Raw genomic sequence first — 24637 nt, forward strand, 5'->3', positions numbered from 1 at the left:
ATGAGAAGCCCCTGGGAGCCCAAGGCTGTGTCAGGAAGGGCTTGGCAACTACTTTCCCTTTGGGTTCTATCCTGTAGGCCACCCACAACTAGACCGTAAACTCCACAGTAACCAGTGTCTCCAGGGCAACTACACAGTGCCTGTCCTATACAGGACCTCAGTAAGTGGTTGTTGATGACTCAAGTAGAGGGTAGAGGGGCAATAGGGAGGATTTGTGTGTGTGTGTGTGGGGGGGGGGGTTCATTCCTAATGGTTTCTAAAAATTGAAATGTCTGTTAATTATACAAAGTCTCTTGTTTCACATTAGAGATAAATGACTAAACCTGCAGTTGCTAGTCATGTTCTCAGTCACTCATACTAAAAGTTTCAAACTATAAACAAAACCAGACCTTTGTCTCTTTTGGGAAGGGGCCTGGGAAAGGGAGAAATGAACAGTGAAGTGGATGGGAGATACTGATGACTCCACCTTTCTGCCCAGGGCTGGAATTCTCTTCGTTCTGCTGAGAAAAATAAAATCAAAAGCTGTGGGGGACAATATCTGATGTTTTGGTCTATTATTAAAATTTGTTTCTCATAAGGGAGCTCTTCCATCCCTGATAATTCAAGCAAGCCTTTTCTATTTGAAGATGATGTTATGGACCAAGTATAGTTTGTGTGGCTGAAGAGAGAGGATAATCACCTGGGACAGAGCTCCACGGGTCTCGTTTCTATACAGCTTGTGAGCAAGGCACTTACGGCCCTTCATTCCAGACTATCTTCTCAGAGACGCCCGTGAAGCAAACAACCTTAGAAAAGACTGTCCTACCCTGGAGCACAAGGCAGGCCTGCTTACTGCTCGTTACAAAGGAGCCGACTCTCCTAAGCGCAGGGTTCCGCTAACACACCTCACTGCACATACACTCATTCGTCTGGGCCCGTATGTGTCACCTGCCTTGGGACTTGGAGGCAAAGGAATGGAACCAAATAGGCTGAAGCTTATCCTGAGTCCCTTGGACTGCAAGGATATCAACCCTGGATATTCACTGGAAGGACTGATGCTGAAGCTCCAATACTTTGGCCACCTGATGCAAAGAACCAACTCATTGGAAAAGACCCTGATGCTGGGAAAGAATGAAGGCAGGAGAAGGGGACGACAGAGGAGGAGATGGGTGGATGATATCACGGACTCAATGGACATGAGTCTGAACAAACTCTGGAAGATGGTGATGGACGGGGAAGCCTAGCATGCTACAATCCATGGGGTCGCAAAGAGTCGGACATGACTGAGCAAGGAACAACAATAATAAATCCTGTTCCCTGGGCCCCGAGTAATCAAGTCTTCTGCAGCCTCCCTGACACTGGCAGGTTAATGTGCAGGCTTAGAGGTGTGGTAAATCTCAGCCTTCAACGCACCCTTCCTAGAAATGGTTTCCTATCACATTTCAGTATTCCTGGACACTCAGGATGAATTTACCAAAACAACATGGATACTTACACTGCTAATACAGTAACTGTTTTTAGAAGATTATAAAATCTTAAAGTCTCTTTTATTTTAAAAAATTCATTTAAATTGAAGCATAGCTAATTTATAATGTTGTATTTATTTTTAATTTTTGGCTGCACCTACAACATGTGGGACCCTAGCTGCCCCATCAGGGACTGAAACTGCATCCCCTGCACTGGAAGGCAGAGTCTTAACCACCAGACTGCCAGGCAAGTTCCTAAAAGTCCCTTTAAACACTTTTCCAACAGGTATCTTCTAAAGGGGCAGTAGGCCTCACACAAGTGAATGACAGAAATCTAAAAAGAAAACAAAAAATCAAGAAATTGAACACAGTAGAAATTATCTGGGAGAGAAGCCATTTTTATAAAACAGATGATTGTTTTTAATTCAGTATATTCCATGATTAGCAGAGGATTCTGTCTGAAGTAAACCAGAACACTTAATAGAGTACAAGATGTTTTTTGTTTTTATAGGGACCACTAAGGCAAGATCTGTATCTCTGAGTGGAACTGATTTTCAAAGGGATGGACGTGGTCTTTGATCTTTCTGAACCACTTGTCTTCAAACTCTTTCGAAGACCCGATCACCAAGGTAGTCAGGGCCGCGGGGCCAACACACTTGACCTCCGTGTGAACCTCGTCTCTGAGTTTTTCTGGGACGATATCTTCGCCCATAACCTGCAACAGGATGGGGGGAAGAAAGATAAAACTCTTTCCCAATAGGTGCAGCAGACAAAGAATAGAAGACCATGCTGGTCATCAAGTGCAAAGGATTTCTCACAAAAGCAGACCTTCCTCAGCAGTCAGGGGACAATTCTGACAATTCAACATATGAAAAGATGTTTATGAGGTAGTGATCCAAGACCACATGTGTAAATACCCTACTGCTAGTCGCATATTTCCCTGAGTGAACACATCAGGGAGGCACAAATGTGGCAGGAGTACCACTCAGGCCACAGCGAGTGCTGCGCAGACCTTCGTACATCACAGAGCATCTTCGGGGGGCAAGAACGCAACCGTGAGGGGTTCCTCCTCCTTACAAGCGACAGAAGAGTAGGCTTGGGCGGAACATAACTGCTACTGTGCAGAGCACAGACCTCTTCTTATGACATTCTCCAGGGACGTCAAAGGCAGCCAACAGCTGAGCAGCGAGTAGCTGAGTCCGCCCTTTCCTGACCCAGAGAGACTCCAACCCTCCAGGATGGTCACCACAGCAACCCGAGACCTTCGAGCACGCCAGCTCCCTGAAGGCGCAACACTGCCCCCTACTGGTGAGAACCAGGTCCAGATTCTGTGTGAGCTTCTCTTCGACAAGGCACCCACAAAGCTACGTCTGCAGGAAGCTCGCATCTGAACCCACTATGCCATCGGACCACATTTGGTAAGGAGAGTGAACATTTCCCACCCCCACATTTCCCACCAATCATCATGAAAAGTCAGGGAGCCACTTGGCAGGGATGTGGTAAAGGGAACTAGTCACTTGGATTTGGACTAGATGATCTCTAGGTTTCCTACAAACCCTGAGGTCTTCTGTGTTCGTGAATACTCAAATCATAATGGATTAGAAACCCACTGAAACAATGGGTTCCACTGGCTTTAAATCTTCAAAGACTACTTACTGTTTGAGGCAAAGGCTGACAGGATGAGCAGCAACTGTCAGGATTTATTAAAGCATGGTAATTTCATCAATTCGAAGACAATTTCTATTTTTCTATCTTGACATTTCTAAAAACCAAGTTGTATCTTATAACCACTGCTGTGTCACAGTGTAAAAAGCACCTTATTTTTCTTTTAGTGGCACATCAACTAATGATGTGTCTTACAACTGATGACTGCTTGGACTCAATAAAATGTAGTATTTTAAAATCTGAGATATAACACCAAAAGTGTATTTTTTTATTAAAAAATAAAGAGAGAGAGAGAATGGAATAATAGCAATATTCAAGCAATGCAATATTCCAAAAAAAGGGCTCAGCAGGTGCATAATTCACAGACAGAGAACTATTATACCAATCTGTCACACATGGTGAAGAACACGAAGATGTTTAAGACATCTCCTAAGGAGGCCTAACAGGGCTTCCTGGGTAGCTCAGTGGTAAAGAATCTGCCTGCCACGGAGGAGACATGGTTTTGATTCCTGGGTTGGGAAGATCCCCTGGAGAAGGAAATAGCAACCCACTCCAGTATTCTTGCCTGGGAAATCCCATAGACCGAAGAGCCTGGCGGGCTACACAGTCCACGGGATCGCAAGAGTTGGATAACAACAACAAAGGATGTCTTAAAAGGAACTTAAAATCTAGCTGCAAAGATAAGACACTCTTCTATTTTCAGCGGCCCAAAGAGCTACCTTTTTCAGCAATCACTCTATCGAGCTCAGAGGGAGAGACTGCCACAGACCAGGATGTTCAGGAGAAGGTTCCTGGAGGATGTGCGGCACAGGCTGGGCCTCTGAGGGTGAGAAGAGTAAGTAGCTGGAGATGAGAAAACCCGTGACAGGTGTGTGACACACGGTAGACTAGTCCAGTGGAAGCAAAAGGTTTGTGGAAGGAATAACCAGGCCCTAAGTCTGGGATTACTCTCAGGAAGGCCTCAGACATCATATCAAGGCACCAGAACTGGACCCAGTCTCTAAGGTAATGATGACACATTGAATTTTAGTTTTTAATGTAAGCAGGTAACATGATCAAAGCCATGTTTTAAGATGAGCCCAGCAGCACAGCTGAAGACAGATTTGCAGGGAGAGCAAGAAGCCAAGGCGGGAGGTCACCATGAGAGCAGACGTGAGGCGATGGGACTAGGGTGTTGGCGGTGGGCCCCGCAGGAGTGAGACTGGAGAGGAGAGGCCCACGGTGAGGGACGGTCCAGGTCTGGGTGAAATAAGAAAGACAGGTAGGATCGATGAAAGAAACTAAGTCTAGAACAAAGGCACGGCTCTCTCTAGCTCCCCTCTGCTTCCTCTCAGCGGGTACTTACTGATGGCCAAGTCCATGCTGGGCGCTGACCAGAGACTGACTAAAGGTGGTTTTGCCAAGTAGCCTCGTTTTACATTTGTACTCGAAGTGACAGCAGATCAATAATCACCTTGGATTAATGACTCCATAAATCACTGATCTGAGATGGGAGACAAGTGTTCCAAAGATGGGATCAGAGATACGACTGGAGGGTCATCAACCTAGAGGTGACAACAGGTACTACAAGCATGGTTATGATTTGTGTGGGAAAAAGAGACAGAACAGAGAACCTGAGTGAAAGCTCACAGAATGTCACTACTTAAGACACAGGGGAAACTAGCAGAGTCCCAGACAGCAGAGGAATGGTAAGAAATAAAGGAGAAAAATAGATGAGTATTTTTAGCAGTTTTGCTGCTCCGAAGCAAAAGGAAGAGGGAACAAAACGTGAGTGGTCAATGGCGCTGAATGCTAAGAAAGATGGGAAGCAGAGAGGAAGGAAAAGCAACCTCAGTAAACTCAGGAGAGATGGTCTATCTGTACGTGTCTAAGGGTCCAAGGGAATGAGCCCATGGAAGGGGAAGGCAGAAAAAAGGCTCAGAGAGAACAGACGGGGGAGATGACCCCAGAAGAGGGAAAAGGGGTCCAGCTGAGAGCTTAGCCTGGGGAAGGAAGACAGGACATCAGCAGTTCTTGAAAGAATGATGTTAGGAGGTATATGGATAAAGAGCTATTCTCCTGGGAAAGTGCTTGAGCTGTCAAGTTTCAATTACATATTAAAAGGAATTAGCATGAATAACATAAAATCTCCAAATGCCATGTTTAGAAATTTAAAGAGCATTTTTTTTTTTTTAACTTTTGACCACAAAGCAAAACATACAGTATCTTAGTTTCCCCAGCAGGGATTAAATCCGGGTCCCCTGCAGTGTGGAAGCTCGGAGTCTTAACCACTGGACCACCAGAGAAATCCTTATCAATTAGCATATTTTTAAAAAAGCTAATACCAGTTAAACAAAATTGACATTTGAGTTTCTCTACAACTGTCAAAGTAATAACAGGGTGGAGCAGAAAGAAAATGGACTTGAAGCTGGAGGGGTTCCCATTTAGTTCTGCCACTTAAAATCTGACCTTAGGCAAGTCACAGCCTCTGTGAGCCTCTCCCACAGGCTGTTATGAGGACAAATGGGGGGAAAGACAGACAAAAGAGCTGCCCAGATGTCAACATTCATTCATTCAGCACTCACGAAACAATTACGGGGCCTTTCTGATGTTCAAGCAGGCAGGTGCTAACAAGCACTGACAAGTAAATGAGCTTGCTGCAGGACAGAGGAGGAAGAGGCCACTTTCGGCAGTTAAGTGATCAAAAGGCACGGGAAGAAGGGAGACAGAAGTCCTCTAGAAGATGCGATTTAGCCCTGTGTTTTTTTGTTTTTTTCTTTAAATGGTCTCGGAGCCAGGAAAAATATCTGTGATGCTTCATTTCACATAAACCCTGGGGGACACACTCACCTCTGCTATCAACAGCAAAGTGTCTTCTTTGAAGCTGAACCTTTTCATTTTATCTTCAATTTCCTGCTGAGTCCTTAAGTTCCTCTCCAAAGCAAACGATGTTTGCTGAGATTGGGCAAGCTGAAGCAAAAGCCTGAAAAACAGCAGGTCCTAGTCTGGAGGCACCCAAGAAGGATGAGGACACGTTCACACACAGCATGGGCACTGGGCTGGAAGCAAGTCTTCTAGGCAAAGAAGGTCCTCACCTTCATCTGAATCCCTAAAGCTCTTTACCCTCAACGAATTGCACAACTTTACACTGGAGAACCATCTTTTCTACAATTCATAGACCAAGCTTCCAAAGGAACCTTTAGAGAGCAAAGACCTTGCAAGGGCTTCCTGTAGAAGTCGGGTGACTGAAAGCACAAACGATTTCGAGTGAAGAGAACAAGCCTCCCCATCAGAAGCTCCTCCCCAGAAGTGCCAGGAGCAGTCCCTTTGAAGTCGGCGCTCTGTGACCCTTCGGTCTCCCTGAAGCCACAGCAGCCCGACCTCAAGGACTAATGAGGTTCTCCAGCACGCTTCAATTACTTGAAGCAGAGCCAAACCTTCAGTGACCCTCTGATGACCACTTTGCAGTCGGCTAACCCCTGACCTCCCCATCATGGTCGTGCCCTGGTCCCCTCTCTTCTTCCTCCTGCTCTCCTCCCACAGCTCTTTCTCTTTGCTGTTTTCTAAAACACTGAGTGTGCAGATTGTTCCAATTTCCCTCCAGCCTCACTGTTACACCCGGAAGCAGAGCTGTCCTGTTCAACTCATTTCCTGCCTCCAGAAATGCACATACTACTCCAGGCACTGAGGGATACTGGTGAGCAAAAGAGATAGGTTTCTGCCTCAAGGAGCGGAAGGAGAAAGATCACAGGTAAATAAGCTAACCTCAGGCAGTGATGAAGGGCATGAAGCAAACATTCAAGACAGGATGGACGAGGCGTCTACCTCTGACAGGGCCATGCCGGAAGGATTTTCTGAGCCACCATTCATGCCAAGGCTCAGACAGTGAGGAAGCAGCCATAGGAACATCTGGGAGAAGGGGCTTAGCCAGGGGAAGGCAGCCCGGCCACAAAAACTAGCTTCAAATGTTCGAAAATCACGAAGATCTCTGTGACCGAAATACAGCCAGGAAGAAAACAAACTGGAGTGAGAGAGACAGGCAGGGCCACCTCACATTAGGTCAGTGCAACGGGAAGCTGCTGGAGTTTTACAAAAGAACACGCGACCTGACTGGCCTTCACTCTGACTGTTCAGATCATCTACTGGCCTCTGGAGACATTCACACACATGATCCCTTTATGTCCTCGCTTTCTCTCTTGTGCTCTTGAAATTACTGGACAATACTGCTTACACTTGGCTCCCTCCATTTCACGTCCATTTACCCCTCCATCCTCTGCCGTCTGCTTGTCACCACCGCGACTGAAACTGCCTTCTCAGAGGCCACACAAGAGCTCTTGCCTTCAAAGCCTTTTCACACTCCCTCTGATCACTAATCCTTCCTGGAGCTCCTCTAGCTCTACCCCCCACCTCCTCACGGAAGACTCCAGCTGGACTTCCACCCTCGATCGGTTCTGCTCGCCCACTGCTGTCCTGTCTCAGGGGAGGCACCACCATCCGCCCTCACCCACAAGGTAGATTCTTCAGGGTCATCTGATTTTCTTCTTTGGTAGCTTTCTGTGGAAAATCTCTTGCTTAAAATATCACTTCCTCCTTCGTCAATATTTTATACATTTAATTTCCCCCCCCAATTTTAACATCTGCCAACCTTAATCTCTTGAGTGGTGATATGAGCTATATTCCTGAGCAAGCATAGTTCTTTTTTTAAATCTTACATACTAAAAGGGCACATTCAAAGGATCCCATCAAGACCATGAGAAGAATCTCAAAAACATATATCAGGTGTCTAGCCTAGAATTTTTAGAAGCTTAAAATCAGAAAAAATAAAATCCTTATTTTGACCTTAGTACCATGTGTGTCTCATCCACTCTTAGCTTACCTGGTTCGTATAAAAGAGGCACAAGCTTTCATCCGAGTTTCCAGCAACACTGCTGCTCTCTCTTCTGTCATACGGTTTTTAATATCTTTAAGAGCTTTCTCATTCTTTTGCTTATTACCACTGCCTACTTCCACAGAGCTCTCAGGCAAAGTTTCAGAGAAACACAAAAGATAGTCTTTTCCTGAGTGGGGAAAGGAGGATTTGATAGCCGTGTCACTTGAGGTGAAACTGTTCTCTTTCTGAGATGACGCAAGCGATGCTGAGAGTGCTGGCTCCAAGTTCAGGTAAGCCTCTCCCAATTTGCCCCAGTTCCAAGGATTAAAGGGATGCAAAGAAATCAGTTTCTGTAGGCAGAAAATGGTTTTCTCCAAGTTCTGCAAACTGGAACAAATAGTAAACTGGAGGTAGAGTACAGTGGTTAAGTGGTCTGTGTTAGTTGCTTTATTTTCCTAAGGAGAAAAAACAAAGGTTACAACATTTAAACTACAAGATGTTTCCCATATAAAAATGAAGATGCCTAAAAAATCTAAGTTGTGCATGTCCTAAATCACAAGTATCTTTCATTAGCCACACAAGTAGAGCAAACTAAGTGTTTCTCACTAGATCTCATTTGAAACCATAAACCTAGAGAAATATATGTGTGTGTTCAGTCGCCTCCAACTCTCTGTGACTCCCTGATCCCGTCAGGCTCCTCAATATACACCAGCCGAGAAAACATCACCAGTCCTTCCCAAACATCCTAATGTCACAGCAGTAACATAATCCAGGTGATAGTGGCTTGGCAAAGCTCAGTACCAAAAACCTCTGCGTCAGTTTATTTTCAATTGTGCATTATAATCTTAATTGTCTTCAGCCAGACATCTGAAAGAACCAAGCCAACTTTTTTATACCCTGGGCTAATGGTTCCATTTTAATATTCCAGGCTTTCTAAAAATCCAAATGGCAATTTCCTTGAGGATTCAAATGGACTCTGTTTCCAAATTCTACTTGGCTTAGACATCTTAAACAGGATGGCCCTGAAGCCCTCAGTGTTTCATGATGCATCGTAATTGAATCCAAATGCCTTCTCTGGTAACCATTATCAAGACCAGTTATTCTTGGCCAGAGGGGGTTGCTTGGTTTCCTTCTGATCAGAAAATCCTTTTCAAGTCTACTTAACCTGAGGCACCGCCTCTTGCCTAACTTGCCATATGGCAAAAGCCCTGTGGGTGAGGGCTTCTTTTTCAAAGTCAAAGTCTGCAGGGATTCAGTTGACTTTAAGTCTAAGGAAAATCTGGCCTACTAGTATCTGGATCAAGCTCCTGCACAGAACTGAGCAAGAAATAAGAGTAACACTACCCAGCATGCAGCCGGGAGGAACTGGCACAGCAGTGAGTGAAAGCTTGGGGAGGACTCTGAATATCCATACGTCGAGGGAAAAGAAAGCAGCTCAAGCCCCATGTCACCTGTCAGGTCATACTATACCTTCCCAAGACAGAACTGCTCTGGTCCACTATCACTGTCATTCAGTATTCTGTCTTTCCCCATAGACCATTAAGTTCCAAAAGAGCTTTTGTTCAATGCTGAATTCCCAGTACCGAGCACAGCACCTCAGACATAGCAGATATCTAATAACTGTTGGGAAATACATCTTCATGTTTCTTATTTATAGTAAGAAAAGCAACATGTATAGATTGTCTACAGGAAACGCAACCTTTCCTCTACAACCAGTCCATACTGCTCTATACTGTTTAAAAACATTTCCAGGGATTTCTCTGGTGGTCTAGTGGATGAGACTTCACCTTCCAATGCAGGAGGGAGAGGTTCAATCCCTGGTCAGGAAGCTAAGATCCTACATCCCTTGTGGCCAAAAAAACCAAAACATAAAACAGAAGAATTACTGTAACAAATTCAATGAAGATTTTTAAATAAATAAATACAAATAAAAACATGTTCACATTGAGAAAGCAAGTGTGTGTTGGGGTCTGTAGCATACAAACCATGATTCCGATGCACCGATTCTGGGTGGCCTAACTACCGAAGAGAAGGAAATGGCAATCCACTCCAGTCTTTTTGCCTGGAAAATCCCATGAACAGAGGAGCCTGACATGCTACAATCCACAGGGTCACAAAGAGTCGGCATGACTGAGCACAACTGGTAAAGCACTCTCTGGAAATTAAATTCCATTTATGAGTTTGTGTGATTCTTCCCAGAATATGGCAAGTCCTGTAATGCAATGACGATGATGATTGCTAACATTTACAGAATGCTCACCATACGCCAGACACTACTCTAACTGCTTTACTCATGGAATCCTCATGACAATCCTTTAAAATAGATTATCGCTATTCCCATTTTAGAGATGAGGCAACCGAGTCACAACAGAGAAGTTAGATAAGCTGCCTGCCGTTACACAGCTAGTAAGTAGCAGAGCTACAACAGTTCCTGCTAGAAGTCACAGAATAAAGGTACTTCAGAAGAGCCGATGCGTGTTAGTGGGCTTAGGAGTCTCCCATTAGTTACTAGGTGAGTTGATGTAAACGCAGGGTATGGACAGGGTTCTTTCTCCTTGGCGTTGAACCCAGAACTGGGCACACGGTAGGACTGAAATGTTTGTGAAGTGACAGATGAGAAAAAAAAAGTCATTAACCGTCAAAAAGCAGTTTCCTTACCACAGTTTATCACATGAGCCTCCCAGAGACTACAAGGTATTTAAATTAAGAAATAAGTTCTATTACAAATTTTATTTAAAATCATTAAGAAGAAAGACGAATAAACTTCAGTAGTAATGTTCATGTCATGCTGGGCACTCTAGGACTTGCTGTCTGTTTTGTTCAATGCTGACCTGTTCCCTACAGAGTGTGAGGGGACAGTAACCGCTGAAACAAAACCCAGAAATGAGCCAGAGCAAACAAAAAAAAGAGGGTCTATAAGAAGGGAGAAACTTTTAAAATGAAAACAAAACACAGGGTATCAGGAAATGAGAAAAGCATGCAAATAGGCAGGGTTCACTGAGATCATGTGAAGCGATTGCACCCCAAAGCAAGGGGTGAGACCCACGAGCCTCTGGTGCCGTTTCCTCCCTAATACCCCTGCCTGTCAGGGTGCCCCGGAGGCCAACGGGCAGTCCTCCAGGGCCTGAGAGAGGAGCTGAAGGGCTTCAGCTGGCTCCTCCTCCTGCCTGGCTCTCGGGCTCCAGGTGGCGTCTGCTGACTGGCAACACAGTATTCTCTGAGACACAGAAACAGACTCACTAAGCTAGAAGGAACCAGACAGCCCAGCCTTGACATCACTCTTGCTGCCTCCAGGGGCCCTCAGGGGAAGGCAAAGCACAACAGTGACACCAGGAGATGAGAGGGAGAGGGAGGCAAGGGCAGAGCCAAGTCGCAAGGCAGGACGGCTGACTGATGTCTACAAAAAGCAACCGGAGGAACCCAAGTTGCTGTTAATTTGCAGACCAGGGAGGCTGAACACTGTTAAAACCCACGAAGTTCACTGTGTTCACGCCATGTGCTTCCTTAACAGGGTAATCTTATCTTCCGGTTTTCAGAATTAACCCATAATTAGTAGAGGGGAGAAAAGGAAAGAACAAAACACAGCTGTTTTCCATGTTCCGAAGGACATTACCACCAAGGTTTCCTCTCATGGCAAGAGGCTGAGGTCCTATGCAACGAAGCCCAGGCAAGTAAATTTAAGGATTTCTCTGAGTTAACAAGATAGAGGAGGACAATTCAATTGCGTGCATACTTTAGGCTCACCTCTGGCCAACAAGATTCGAAGGATTCAAGGTCAGTGCCTTGGTGCCTCATTAAGTCCCTCTAGGGAAGAAAACTGGTCATCTATAAACTGGGATTGGTTGACTCAAACTCACTCCCATATAAAATATTCACAAAAAACCTACAGGTGCTTTAATCTGAAAACAAAAATAAGCAGAATCTAGCAGTGCTCTTTTTTATTGCTTAAAAAAAATCCTGCAGACTCCATCAGCAATAAAAAGGATTAAGCCTGGCTTAGTATGATATTTATTCAATTTTTGGCAGCCTTTTTTTTCCTGTTTATAAAAGTAATATATATTCATTGTGGAAACTTCGGAAAACAAAAATCTAAACAACAACAAAACACCTAAAGAAGAAAAAAGATCACTGGTAATTTACTGAGTATTTATTTACTCCTAACAAGAGTAAAACCTTTGCAAGTGAGGTTTTCAGGCAATGAAGAATTTTGAGCATAACATAGGAAAAAATATTACAAGGAAATGATTATGTCTGGAGCTCCAAACTGTTCCTCATAATAAAGCTCTTCCACCACTGACAATTTCCTTCTGCTTATCCAAACCCACAGATTTTGCTGCCAGCAAAAAGTTGTTTTTTGTTTTGTCCTTTTTTTTTTTTTTTTAAAAGAAAATAAACTATTCAGTCATCTTAAGAAAGCATGGGCACAGAAACCACTCACCAAGTTTGTGGCAATCTCCAGGGCTTCCTTGTGCCTTCCCAGGTGAACAAGGCATCGAGCCTGGCCTTCCTGGACATCCCTTTTCATGGCAAAATTTGTAGACGGCAGTTTTTCTGAGATACTGGAATACTCTTGCAGTGCTTTCTGGCAAATAATTGTTAAATACAGGCAAATGAAGCAAAGGGATGAAGAGAAAGGCAGAAAACACAATAGGAAAAGAGAATTCAGTCATGGGGGTGATGTGTTTCCTAGGCAGTAGGTAATGTTATAACTGATTCTACAAAGAACTAAAGGAAGACTTGAGCATTTCAGTCAGTACTAGTTTTCTAAGAGGTAGAGAAGAAATGGCTGCAGAATATAATTAAAACATTCTGGAGCCCAAAAGACCAGGATGTGACTCCTGGTTTTGTCACTAACTTGCTGGAGACCCTTTTCACATGAGCAAAACAACAATAGGATCCTTGTGAAGATGACATGAAGTCGATATAAAAAGCAAGCTGATAGCTAGTTGTTAGTTGTTTCCCCCACTTCTTTTTTAAAACATATTTTGGGGTGCCTTGCTCCTGTGGCCCCACAAGGTATCCAAGCTAGAGGCTTCTGCATACTGAGGAGATAAAGAATCTACAAGGATCCAAACAAGCTCTCTATACTGGAGTGACAGGAAACAAAACAAATCATACAGAGCTGTGTGGAGAAGGCCAGAAGCTTGGGATTCTCAGAGTACAAACACATCTCACAAAAGATTAAATTCATCTTCAAAAGCAACACACTCATAACTTATTATAGTACACTGTTACTTAAATATGCGGCGGCGGACAAGAGAACATTTCAAGTGGCACAATCTTCTATGTGTTAAATTCTACCTGATACTCTTGCCGTCTGTAGGCCAGGTCCCCTTTGAATTTCTGGACAGTCAGAGCTTCAACATCATCGCTGCTCCCTGTTTCTTCATAAAACCACTAGAAATTGTGAAAACAGCATATTACAGAGAAGGAGATTATGTTTTTCCACCCCATGTGCAGGCGTGCTAAGTAACTCCGTACGACCCCGTGGACTACAGTCCTCCAGGCTCCTCTGTCCGTGGGATTCTCCAGGCAAGAATATGGGAGTGGGTTGCCATGTCCTCCTCCAGGGGATCGTCCCGAACCAAGGATTGAACCCACATCTCTTTTGTCTCCTGAATTGGAAGTTGGGTTCTTTACCACAAGTGCCACCTAAGAAGCCCTTTCCATCCCAGACTCAGGGGCAATTTCCCATATATAACTGATTAAACCTCAAAAAAGACATACTTTTCCAGGATAAGACTCAGGAAAATATCTGACAAAGAAGAATGACAAGTAGTTTTTTGTTTTGTTTTTGCTGCGCTGGGTCTTCATTGCAGCAAGTGGACTCAGCAGTTGCAGCCATCAGGCTTGGTTATCCTGCAGCATGTGGGATCTTAGTTTCCAGACCAGGGGTTGAACTCACGTGTTTTGCATTGCAATGCAGATTCTTAACCACTGAACCACCAGGGAAGTCCCAAGAATGACAATTTTTATGGTGATTCAGTTTTGATGAAAATTATCACCAGTTATATCAATAATAAGATACCTCAACTAAACAAGCATGAAAGTATTTCGTTTCCATAGCATTTCCAATTTGGGCCTGGGAATCTACATTTAACTAGCACAGTTCACAGTGGTTCTTTAGACTGAGATATGTTTTCCTGCAGAGAAATTCTTAAGAGAGGATGGAACTGGGACTGACAACTCTTTACAGAGATGACATAGGAAAGAACTGCTATTATAGTGCTATTATGAAAGTGTGAAAGCCAAAAGCAGAATCCAAGCAAAGAAAAGAAATTAAGGCTGAAAGGAGGCTTCCATGCAATCAAATGCCAACGTACTGTAGGAGAAAAGTTTCAGGAAAAGTCCATCTGGAATATTTTATTCACTTTTCTACTGCTTTAAGCCCTAGGGATAGAAAGAAAAGTGAGACTGAGATTTTTTTTTAAATTATTGCATAAACAATGCTAAGATGAGAAAACAGGGATGACAAAAAGTGCTCCGTGTGCCAGTTTTCCAGCTCCAAAGAAGTATCTCGTCCTCTCTTTTACTCACAGTAAAACACACTGAAGTTGAATGAGGTCTGTCCCCAGTTAAATGTTATTATTAATTCAAAAGTAACTGCATTTGTGATGGTTCCACCATGGTGTCAAACTTTCTCGGTTCTATTTCTAAGAGAGATGCCCAGGTATCACAACTACCCTGATACTCTATTCTGATAAGAAAAGGAGGGAAAAGCTGTGAACAAGGGTGAAAACTAGGACGTGAAGTGCTGGTAAGACAAACACCTGATTCCACACCGAGCCTTAAGGGAAAACCAATCTAGCTCAAACTCCTAGTTTTACACTTGGGAAAACCAACAGGACTTGAATGAAGCCTGAATTCATTTCTTGAATGAGGTGTGAATGGTAACTCTCTGAATTTATGAGAGTTACCATTTGCCAAATAAATAAATTCTAAAGACAAGTGATTTCGGGGATTTTACTTTATAAGTAAACAGCACATCACACCTGGCAAAGTATTATATCATTCCACTCTCACAAGCCAACATTCCACTCTGTAAGCCAACAAACATTATTTTATTTTTTTCTCAAGTGACGAATAAGGAACTGACACTCTGAAAGTCAATTTCTCTGAAAGTCAGTTTACTGACCCGTAAAGTCAATGCTAGAATCCAAGCGTCCTATCTCACAACTGTGGCTTTTTAACGTGGTACCACAGGACTTCAAAAGTCCGTTTCCTGGTTTTAGTCTACAGGATCAAGTAGGCCACTCTGAAAGACTACACGTGGCAAGGAGGAAATGTAAGTGAAATAAAACAAAAATGCAATCCAATCCAGTTATTTCAGAGTTCCTGACATCTGTATGTATAGGGATTTTAAGGAAAAATGAGACAATATATGCCCAGTGCCTGGAATACTATTTAATAAAAAGGAACTATTATTGGTGAGATGAGGTTTACAGACTAGAAAAAATCCAAGGTAATACTCTACTTACGCAAAATATTCAGAGTTCCTACTATGAACAAGAACTGGTAGGCACTGTGGAGGACGTAAGGTTAAGCACGCACGATCCTGTGATCATTCAGCATTCTGGGTTTAAGAGCTTTATGAGATACTGACAACTGCGTTAATAGGTAAAAGAGGGGAAAGGAGTCAAAGACAAAAATAATGCGGTCGGAAGGGGGAGTTAGAAAAGACTTTCTGGAGGAGGCGGAATTTAAGGTGCACCTTGAGAAAGGGATATAATTGAACGTTTTTGACCACCTGAGCGGGGTTAACGTGGGCAAGGGGAACTCAGTGAACAACGACAGGCCCGGTTCGGAGAGCAGACAACACTGAGGTCTGAAAAGTGGACGGTGGCTGAATTTCCAGGGGCCCTGACTGTACGGCTGCAGAAGCAGCGGAAGTCAGAGTAGGGGAGTCAAGCCAGCGAGGCGCGGTGAGACCGGCCGAACGCCAGATGTGACGTGATGGCCGACTGCGCGGGGATTCCCTCGGGTGCAGAGGATGTCGGGCTCAGCCGGTGTGGCTGTTGGGTGAGGGATGGCAGGGAGGCCCAGGTGAGCGCAGAGCGGCAAGAGGGTCTGGGTTCGGGGGACAGGCTACGCGGGCGTAGGGCGTCTGAAGCGCTGTCGGGCCGGGACCACCAGGCCCGGTGGCGGCGGTGAGGCAGACAGGCTCTCTCACCTGCGGCTCGCAGCGTTTGGCGCGGTACGACTCGGGTGGTCCAGGCCGCCGCTCCCGCCTCTCCTCGAACACCGAGTCCTCGAACTCCCCCCCGAGCAGCCAGCATCCCGTTTCCATTGCGCGCCCCACACCGGCGCATGAAGAGGAGGTGGTGCCTGGAGCGGAAGGGGCGGGCAAGATCCGGCGCGCGGCATGCTGGGACTTGTAGTCTTGGGGCAGAGGCCAGACCGCGACTTGGCCCATGGCTAGTTTCAAGTTGTTGAGCTGAGATTTTATCTAATTCACAAGGTGCAGACAGAACTTGACTTCTCCGTTTCTGGAGATGGACAGAGCGATCCTTATGTGAACGCATTAAAAAGCACTGGCCTCAGGGTAGCTGTTCAAAACCAGTTTTTCACTGTTGACAGTATTCTTGGAACTGTGCTAAGCTTTTTTTTTTTTTTCATTTTATTGTACCTTTTTAAAAAACTTTTGAAAGACACAATGATTCTCATTTTTCAAATGAAAAATTGGGGCCTTAGAAAGGTTAAGTAATTTGCTCAGGATGAACTATTATGTCGCTAAGAGTTGGGAAATAAAGAATTGAGTCAATAATCTCTGTGTGTCTTCATGGAAGAGCCACACCAATAATAAAGATTGGGGTACAGTAATTCAGAAAAGCTATGACAAACCTAGACAGTGTATTAAAAAGCAGAGACATTACTTTGCCAAGAAAGGTCTATATAGTCAAAGCTATGATTTTTTTCCAGTAGTCGTGTATGAATGTGAGAGTTGGACCATAAAGAATGGTGAGTGTCGAAGAATTGATGTTTTTGAATTGTGGTGTTGGAGAAGACTCTTGAGAGTCCCTTGGACTGCAAGGAGATCAAGCCAGTCAATCCTAAAAATCAATCCTGAGTATTCACTGGAAGGACTGATGCTGAAACTGAAACTCCAATACTTTGGTCACCTGATGTAAAGAGCTGACTCATTAGAAAAGACCCTGATGCTGGGTAAAATTGAAGGCAGGAGGAGATGGGGACAACAGAGGATGAGATGGTTAGATGGCATTACCTACTCAAATGGACGTGAGTTTGGGCAAGCTTCGTGAGTTGGTGATGGACAGGGAGGCCTGGTGTGCTGCAGTCCATGGGGTCACCAAGAGTCGGACCTGACTGAGTGACTGAACAACAACAACACAGTAATTCAAGGGCGTGTAAAACAGGGGACATAGAGATTTCTTCTGGGGACTCAATCAGGGAGCATTAATTCTGCCCAGAAAAACACTAGATCCTAGAACTCTAAACACAACATTTACTAGAATTCTTACCCTTTCAAGTTGTTCCTTGAGACAAAAAAGTACAAATTGTTGACAAAATAGTTGTGGTGTATTAAGCATAGTATTATGGCACCATATTACACAGCAGGTCATAGACATGGAGGTTTTCTCTTCCAGGGTTCTTTTCTCAACCCAAATTTCTACTCCACACATTAACTCTAGGAGAACCGAATCCACTCCTCAGTTTTTCAAAATCCACCTCTCTATTGATGATTCCCCAAATCTAGAACCAGCTCCTGTATCCTTGGTGGAAATCTCCACCAGAACAGCCTACAGACATTAACCACTGATGAATTCATTCATATAAGGACCCTTAGGGAAATGTCCTAGTTAGGAAAAATTTAGAAATTATAGAAAAGTGAAGGAAAAGAGGTATCCATAATATTATCACCCAGAAGCAATGGAGTCAAAAGAAGGAAGAGCTAGTTGCCTTAATTCTAAAATGCTCTGTCCTAACAAAGACAGTACAGCATGTTGTCAAAGGGCCTCAAGCGCCAGATTTGTCTAGATTCATGGTCCTGGTTCAGCTATTCACTGGCTGTGTACCTGATCTGTGAAGTAGGCATTGATTAAAAGAGTGCAGGTAAGGTGCCGGTTGGATAGCAACTGAGTAATGCATGTTCATTCAAAATTCCTGTCCCAGGTGCAAAGAGCAAAGCAGGCAGGGTTTCCCGCCCCGCCCCCCCACCCCCACCTTTCCCTTTTTTAGGGCTGCTTGGTTTTTGGAACTTCTGCTCTCCCCTGTTCTGAGATGCCTCCAGTCTAGCCTCTTCCTGGCCCTACAACTAACTGAGGTAGATATTTTGCTGAAATGATCAGGTCATGGAAGGAGAGTTTATGGGTAAAGGAGAGTTCTTTGCCCTTTGAACTCAGGCTCCCTGAGCTAAGGGGTTTCCAGCCTTTTTACCGCTAAGAACCCTCTTAGTTATTTTCCTCCAAAGTATGGAGGATTTGCATATGCAGTAAAACTGCATATGGAGGATTTGCATATGCTAACTAACGATTGCTTCATTTTCCTTTAGCATTGCCCCACTACGTGTTAGGATTCTATGAAAGCAAAGAAGTAACTGCCAAGGACCCTGGGAAGCTTGAGGAAAGATTAAACATGATTGATGTTAGGTCATTGACAATAATGAAAACAGCTCAAAGATTGTTATCAAGGACCCAGGGTCTGGTAACCCAAGTTGTAAACCACTACCTCAATTGATAGACCCTGGAATAATATTTTAAAAGAGGAGAGTAAGGCTTTCCTGGTGGTCAAGTGGTTAAGAATCTGCCTGCCAATACAGGGGACACAGGTTCGATCCCTGGTCTGGGAAGATCCCACATGCCACAGAACAACTAAGCCCGTGCATCACAATTACTGAAGCCCATGTTCTAGAGCGCATGCTCCACAAGAGAAGCCGCAATGAGAAGCCCATGCACTGCAACAAAGAGTAGCCTCTGCTCACCACAACTAGAGAAAGGCTCAGTGCAGCAGCGAAGACCCAGTGCAGTCAAAAATAAATTTTAAAATAAATCTCTTTAAAAAGAGAGAGAGGCGTGCAAACCAGTATAAGAGTGCTCTGGAACTGTTAAACACACCTCAGACACCTAGGAAATGCCAGGTGGTAGGGAGTGCCTATGACAGACACTCGGACGGCAGGAAAGGAGACAAAGCGACTTTAGTTTGCACTTATCTAGCACCCAGGAAACAATATTTGTAACAGCCTTTGCCAAAGTTAGCATTCTTTTTTCTTTTATCGGCAATGCCGAGAGGCATGCAGGATCTTAGTTTCCCAACCAGGGATAGAACCCATGTCCCCTTGCAGTGGAAGCACAGAGTTTTACCCACTGGACAGTCAGGAAAGTCTCTGTAAATTTTTATAGGAGGTACAGTCACTGATTCAACTAAAACTTATTGAGTACCTACTATAAGCAAGGACTGTTTTGAGTGGAGGATACAGTGATAAATAAGACAGATGAAATTCTTGCTGTCATGGAACTTCGGTTCTAGTGAGTAGATAGATAATGAACAAGTAAATGAAAGAGGTAGCTTTAGACCATGGTAAGTTCTGCAAAGAAAATTTGGGGGATGATGTATAAGGGACTCCTTCAGGTAACTGGGTAGTCAGAGAAGGTACCTCTGAAGAGCTGAGTCAGGAGTGAAGAGAAGGAGCTGGCCAAGAGAACATCTGTAACAAGAGCATCTGAAAAACTGAAAGGCAAGAATGAGGAGTGGGAAGTGAGCCTCAGTCCTGAGGCCAAGTGAGCTCGCAGGAGAGCTTGGTGTGTGGCCTGAGACAGGAGAGTGAAGCAGGTAGTAGCAAATCGTGTGCTCCTTACACATTTACTGAATGAACAAATGATCTAATGACCCCAGATTTCAAGTACTGTATCTTACTAGCTTCTTGGCTGTATCTCTTGTATTTGCTGTGTCTGGTGCCCATGATGTCACAGGATTTTCCCATCACCCCCGTGGTTGTCATATGATCTGACTTAGTAGCTGAATTTTGGCCTCTTTGCTCTTTTCCGCTACAAAACTCAATTTCATGCCCTTTTATTCAGGTCAGCAACTCTTGAGCCAAATGAAATTTTCTCAGGGCTTGTGGAGTGTACTGTCTCTTGCTGAGATTATTTCATTCCAGTGTCACAGGCTGTTGTCCCAAAGACAAACACTGCCTGCCAACACCAGCTATGGGCACAACTAGCCGGCATTGCTTTTTTCTCTCCTGGCTCCTGGACTCGTAATCTTCAGTTCAATTTGATGAACATTTACTGAACAACTTTGTGAGGACACTGGCTAGGCACTAGAGGCAGTGGTTAAGGGTGAGAGCTCTGGAGACAGTTTGACATCTCTAACACTTACTAGGTGTGTGAATTTGAACCTGTGTGAGGCACTAGATGGGATATTAAAAAGCAGAGACATTACTTTGCCAACAAATGTCTGTCTAGTCAAGGCTATGGTTTTTCCAGTGGTCATGTATGGATGCAAGAGTTGGACTATAAAGAAAGCCGAGTGCTGAAGAATTGATGCTTTTGAACTATGGTATTGGAGAAGACTCTTGAGAGTCCCTCGGACTGCAAGGAGATCCAACCAGTCCATCCTAAAGGAGGTCAGTCCTGGGTGTTCATTGGAAGGACTGATGTTGAAGTTGGAACTCTAATACTTTGGCCACCTGATGCGAAGAGCTGACTCATTGGAAAAGACACTGATGCTGGGAAAGATTGAAGGCAGGAGGAAAAGGGGACGACAGAGGATGAGATGGTTGGATGGCATCATCGACTCGATGGATATGGGTTTGGGTGAACTCCAGGAGTTGGTAATGGACAGGGAGGCCTGGCATGCTGCAGTTCATGGGGTCGCAAAGAGTTGGACACAACTGAGCGACTGAACTGAACTGAACTGAGGCTCACTTTCCTTATCTGTACTGTGGGGGTAATAATAGTATCGACTTCATGCATCAGAAGATGAGACGGTAGGATGGCATCACCGACTCAATGGACATGAGTGTGAGCAATCTCCAGGAGATAGTAAAGGACAGGGAATCCTGGTGTGCTGCAGTCCATGGGGTCACAAAGAGTCAGACAGGAATTAGCAGCTGAGCAACTTCATGCATCATGCATGGGGATTCAGATAGATCATTTAACTCTATCATTCTAGTGCTTGACATAGTATTCAGCAAATGTTAGCTTTAAAAAGAATTTTTAAAATGTTTTCTGCCTTCAAAGTGCTGTAAGCTAATGAAATAGATGTACATACAGAGTCAACCAAGACCTGTTGGGTGGACATAGGGGAGGCAGTTAGTACTGACTACAGCAGGAAAGGAATGAGGGAGGCCCTTGAGGCAAGGCAACAACTATGGTGGTGACATCAGAAGGACAAGTCAGAGAGAAGGAATAACATTCATATAAGCCTGCCAATGCAGGAATACAAGTTCAATCCCTGGGTTAGGAAGATACCCTGGAGAAGGAAACAGCAATCCACTCCAGTATTCTTGCCTGGGAAATCCTATGGACGGAAGAGCCTGGTGGGCTACAGTCCATGGGCTCGCAAAGAGTTGTACACGACTTAGTGACTAAATAACAACATTATTTCAGTCAAAGCAGCTGTGTACCTACTGTGTAAAAAAATGCAATTAATGAACAAAAGACTGAATATAATACAAGATAGAAAGTAATGAACCCCTTAAGAGAAATATAAAGTGCAAAGGAAGTCTAAAAGAAAGAGAACTTAATTCCATTAAGGTACTTTATATTTAAAGATCATCTTTTCATGGTGCTGGATTAACTGGACATCCACATGTTTTAAAAAAAAAAAAAAAAAGAATCTAGACACAGACCTTACACCCTTCACAAAAAGTAACTCAAAGTGGACCATAAATGCAAAATGTAAAATGCATTTTATAAAACTCCTAGAAAATAACCTCGGGAAAACTGAGATGATCTTCAGGATGACAATGACTTTTTAGATAAAACACCAAAGGCACTATCCATGAAAGAAATAATGGATAAACTAGACTTCATTAAATTTAAAAACTTCTGCTCTACAAAAGACAGTTTCAAAAGGATGAGAAGACAAGCTATAGCTCAGCTGAAAATATTTATAAAAGGCAAATCTGATAAAGGACTGTTATCTAACATATAGAAAGAACCCTTAAAACTCAGTAAGAAAACAAACAACCTGATTTTAAAAATAGGTCAAAGACCCTTGGTAACAACCTAAAGGGGTGGAATAGGGAGGGAGGTGGGAGGGATGTTCAAGTGGGCGGGGACATGGGTATATCTGTGGCTGATTCACCTGTGGCTCTTTGGTAGAAACCAACGCAATACTGTAAAGCAATTATCCTTCAATTAAAAATAAATAAATTAAAAAAATAGGTCAAAGACGTTAACAGAAACTTCACCAGAAAAGATATACAGATGGCAAAAAAGCATATGAAAAGATGTTCAACATTAGTATGTAGTCAAGGAAATGTAAGTTAAAACAACAGTGAGATCCCACTACACACTATTCAGTTCAGTTCAGTAGCTCAGTCGTGTCCGACTCTTTGCGACCCCATGAATCGCAGCACGCCAGGCCCCCCTGTCCATCACCAACTCCCGGAGTTTACTCAAACTCATGCCCATCGAGTTGGTGATGCCATCCAGCCATCTCATCCTCTGTTGTCCCCTTCTCCTCCTGCCCCCAATCCCTCCCAGCATCAGGGTCTTTTCCAATGAGTCAACTCTTTGCATGAGATGGCCAAGGTACTGGAGTTTCAGCTTCAGCACCAGTCCTTCCAATGAACACCCAGGACTGATCTCATTTAGGATGGACTGGTTGGGTCTCCTTGCAGTCCAAGGGACTGTCAAGAGTCTTCTCCAACACCACAGTTCAAAAGCATCAATTTTTCGGTGCTCAGCTTTCTTCATTATTAGAATGGCCCAAATCTAGAATACTGACAATACCAAATGCTTGTGAGAATATGGAGCAACTGGAAATCTCATTCACTGCTGGTAGGAATATAAAATGGTATAACTACTTTGGAGGATAATTTGGCAATATCTTCCAAAACTAAACATACTTTTATCATATGACATAAAGAAATCACAAGAAGAGATACATCAAGACCAATATCTTTTATGAATGTAAGTGTAAAAACCCTCAACAAAATACTAGCAAATGGGAGACAACAGAATATTTCAAAGTATGACACACCATAACCAAGTGGGATTTATCCTAGGAATATAAGAGTGGATCAACAAAAGAAAATTAAACAATGTAATACATCATGTTAATAGAATGAAGGGTAAAAATAAGATCATTTCAACTGATGCCCTTTCATGATAAAACCTCTTAGAAAACTTGGAATAGAACTTCCTTAACATGATAAAAGGCATTTAATGAAAGCCCACAGCAACATCATATTTGATGTGAGACTGAAAGTTTTCTCTTATGATCAAGAACAAGACAAGCCTCTATCACCACTGCTGGTCAACCCAGTACTAGAAGTTCTAAACAGAACCATTAGACAAGAAAAAGAGCCTTCACATTGGAAAGGAGTAGAACTATATCTATTTATGGATAACATGATGCTACAAATAGAAAATTCTAAAGAATCCACATGAAAGTTAACTAGGGCTGGTAAACAAATTCAGCAAAGTTGCAGGTTAAAAGATCAACAAACAAAAATTTTGTGTGCTTCTATACAGCAGCAATGAACAATCTGAAAAAGAAATTAAGAAAGCAATTCCAGTATCAGTAACATCTTAAAAGAATAAAATACCTATAAATAAATGCAACCACGGAGATGAAAGCAAGACTTGGTTGCATTTATTTATAGGCATTTTACTCTTTTATACAATAAAAACTACAAAACATTTGCTCAGAATGAGCAAAAAAAAGAAAAATAAATTGGACTTCACCAAAATTAAAATTGTGTGTGCCTCTTTTTTGTGTGCATTATAAATAAAGTGAAAAGACAACCCACAGAAGTGAATACAGTCAATTCTCATTACTCACAGCAGTTGTATTCTATAAAGTCACCACAGACACTGAACAAATGCTTGTAGGGTTAAGATCCTGAGAGCTTCCGGTCATAAGTTTCATCAATCAATCAATACATACACCTTGGTTCATGTGTTTTTGCTTGTGTGTGTGTGTGTATGTGTGTGTGCACGTTCAGTTGTGTCATCTCTCTGTGGCCCCATGAACTGTAGGCCGCCAGGCTCCTCTGCCCAGGGAATTTTCCAGGCAAGAATATTGGAGTAGGCTGCCATTTCCTACTCTAGGGGAGCTTCCCAACCCAGGGATTGAATTCACTCCTCTTCTGTCTCTTGCATTGGCAAGTGGATCCTTTACTACTTGTGCCACCTGAGAAACCTGTTTTTGCTTAAAGACACCTTATTTAATACATATTGATATATATTGGTTATTCATTAATGTTAGACACCTTATTTTATATATATATATATATAAAATAGGTTATTATATATATTATATATATATGATATACATATAGGTTATTCATTAACGTTCAACAGCATATTCCTTGTGTCTGGATGAGGCTTATCTAACACACGTTTTTCTCCACAAGGCGTGTCACACTTTCCTTGCATTCGGTAATGCTGGAAGACACTTTGGCACTATACTTGGGAGTCATTTTAAACAGCAAAATTACCAACAAAGAAACACAAACTATTTTAAAAGTGGCACTAAACAGATTTCA

The 24637-nt window shown here is 43.3% G+C and overlaps 1 protein-coding gene across 1 annotated transcript; it reads right to left on the reverse strand.

Moving 5' to 3' along the window:
- Window positions 1–1841: 1841 nt before the first annotated feature.
- Window positions 1842–16652, reverse strand: LOC122451379 (uncharacterized protein C8orf76-like). Its single transcript, XM_043484168.1, has 6 exons — window positions 16130–16652; window positions 13261–13356; window positions 12398–12541; window positions 7966–8414; window positions 5940–6072; window positions 1842–2160 (listed from the first exon to the last, which is right to left on the reverse strand). The coding sequence occupies exons 1-6, from the start codon at window positions 16370–16372 to the stop codon at window positions 1963–1965; spliced, it is 1263 nt and encodes a 420-aa protein (XP_043340103.1). The 5' UTR covers window positions 16373–16652; the 3' UTR covers window positions 1842–1962.
- Between the last annotated feature and the right edge of the window lie 7985 nt (window positions 16653–24637).

Source organism: Cervus canadensis, chromosome 12 (genome assembly GCF_019320065.1).
Source record: "Cervus canadensis isolate Bull #8, Minnesota chromosome 12, ASM1932006v1, whole genome shotgun sequence".
NCBI lineage: Eukaryota > Metazoa > Chordata > Mammalia > Artiodactyla > Cervidae > Cervus > Cervus canadensis.

Bases quoted from the DNA above. Each gene is read 5' to 3' on its own strand.
- LOC122451379 (XM_043484168.1), bottom strand. From the start codon at position 16,372: ATGGGCCAAGTCGCGGTCTGGCCTCTGCCCCAAGACTACAAGTCCCAG. The intron at 13,357-16,129 runs GTGAGAGAGCCT...CACAATTTCTAG, and splicing joins CCAAACGCTGCGAGCCGCAG to TGGTTTTATGAAGAAACAGG. The intron at 6,073-7,965 runs GTAAGCTAAGAG...GCTGTTTTTCAG, and splicing joins GCCTCTTTTATACGAACCAG to GCTTTTGCTTCAGCTTGCCC.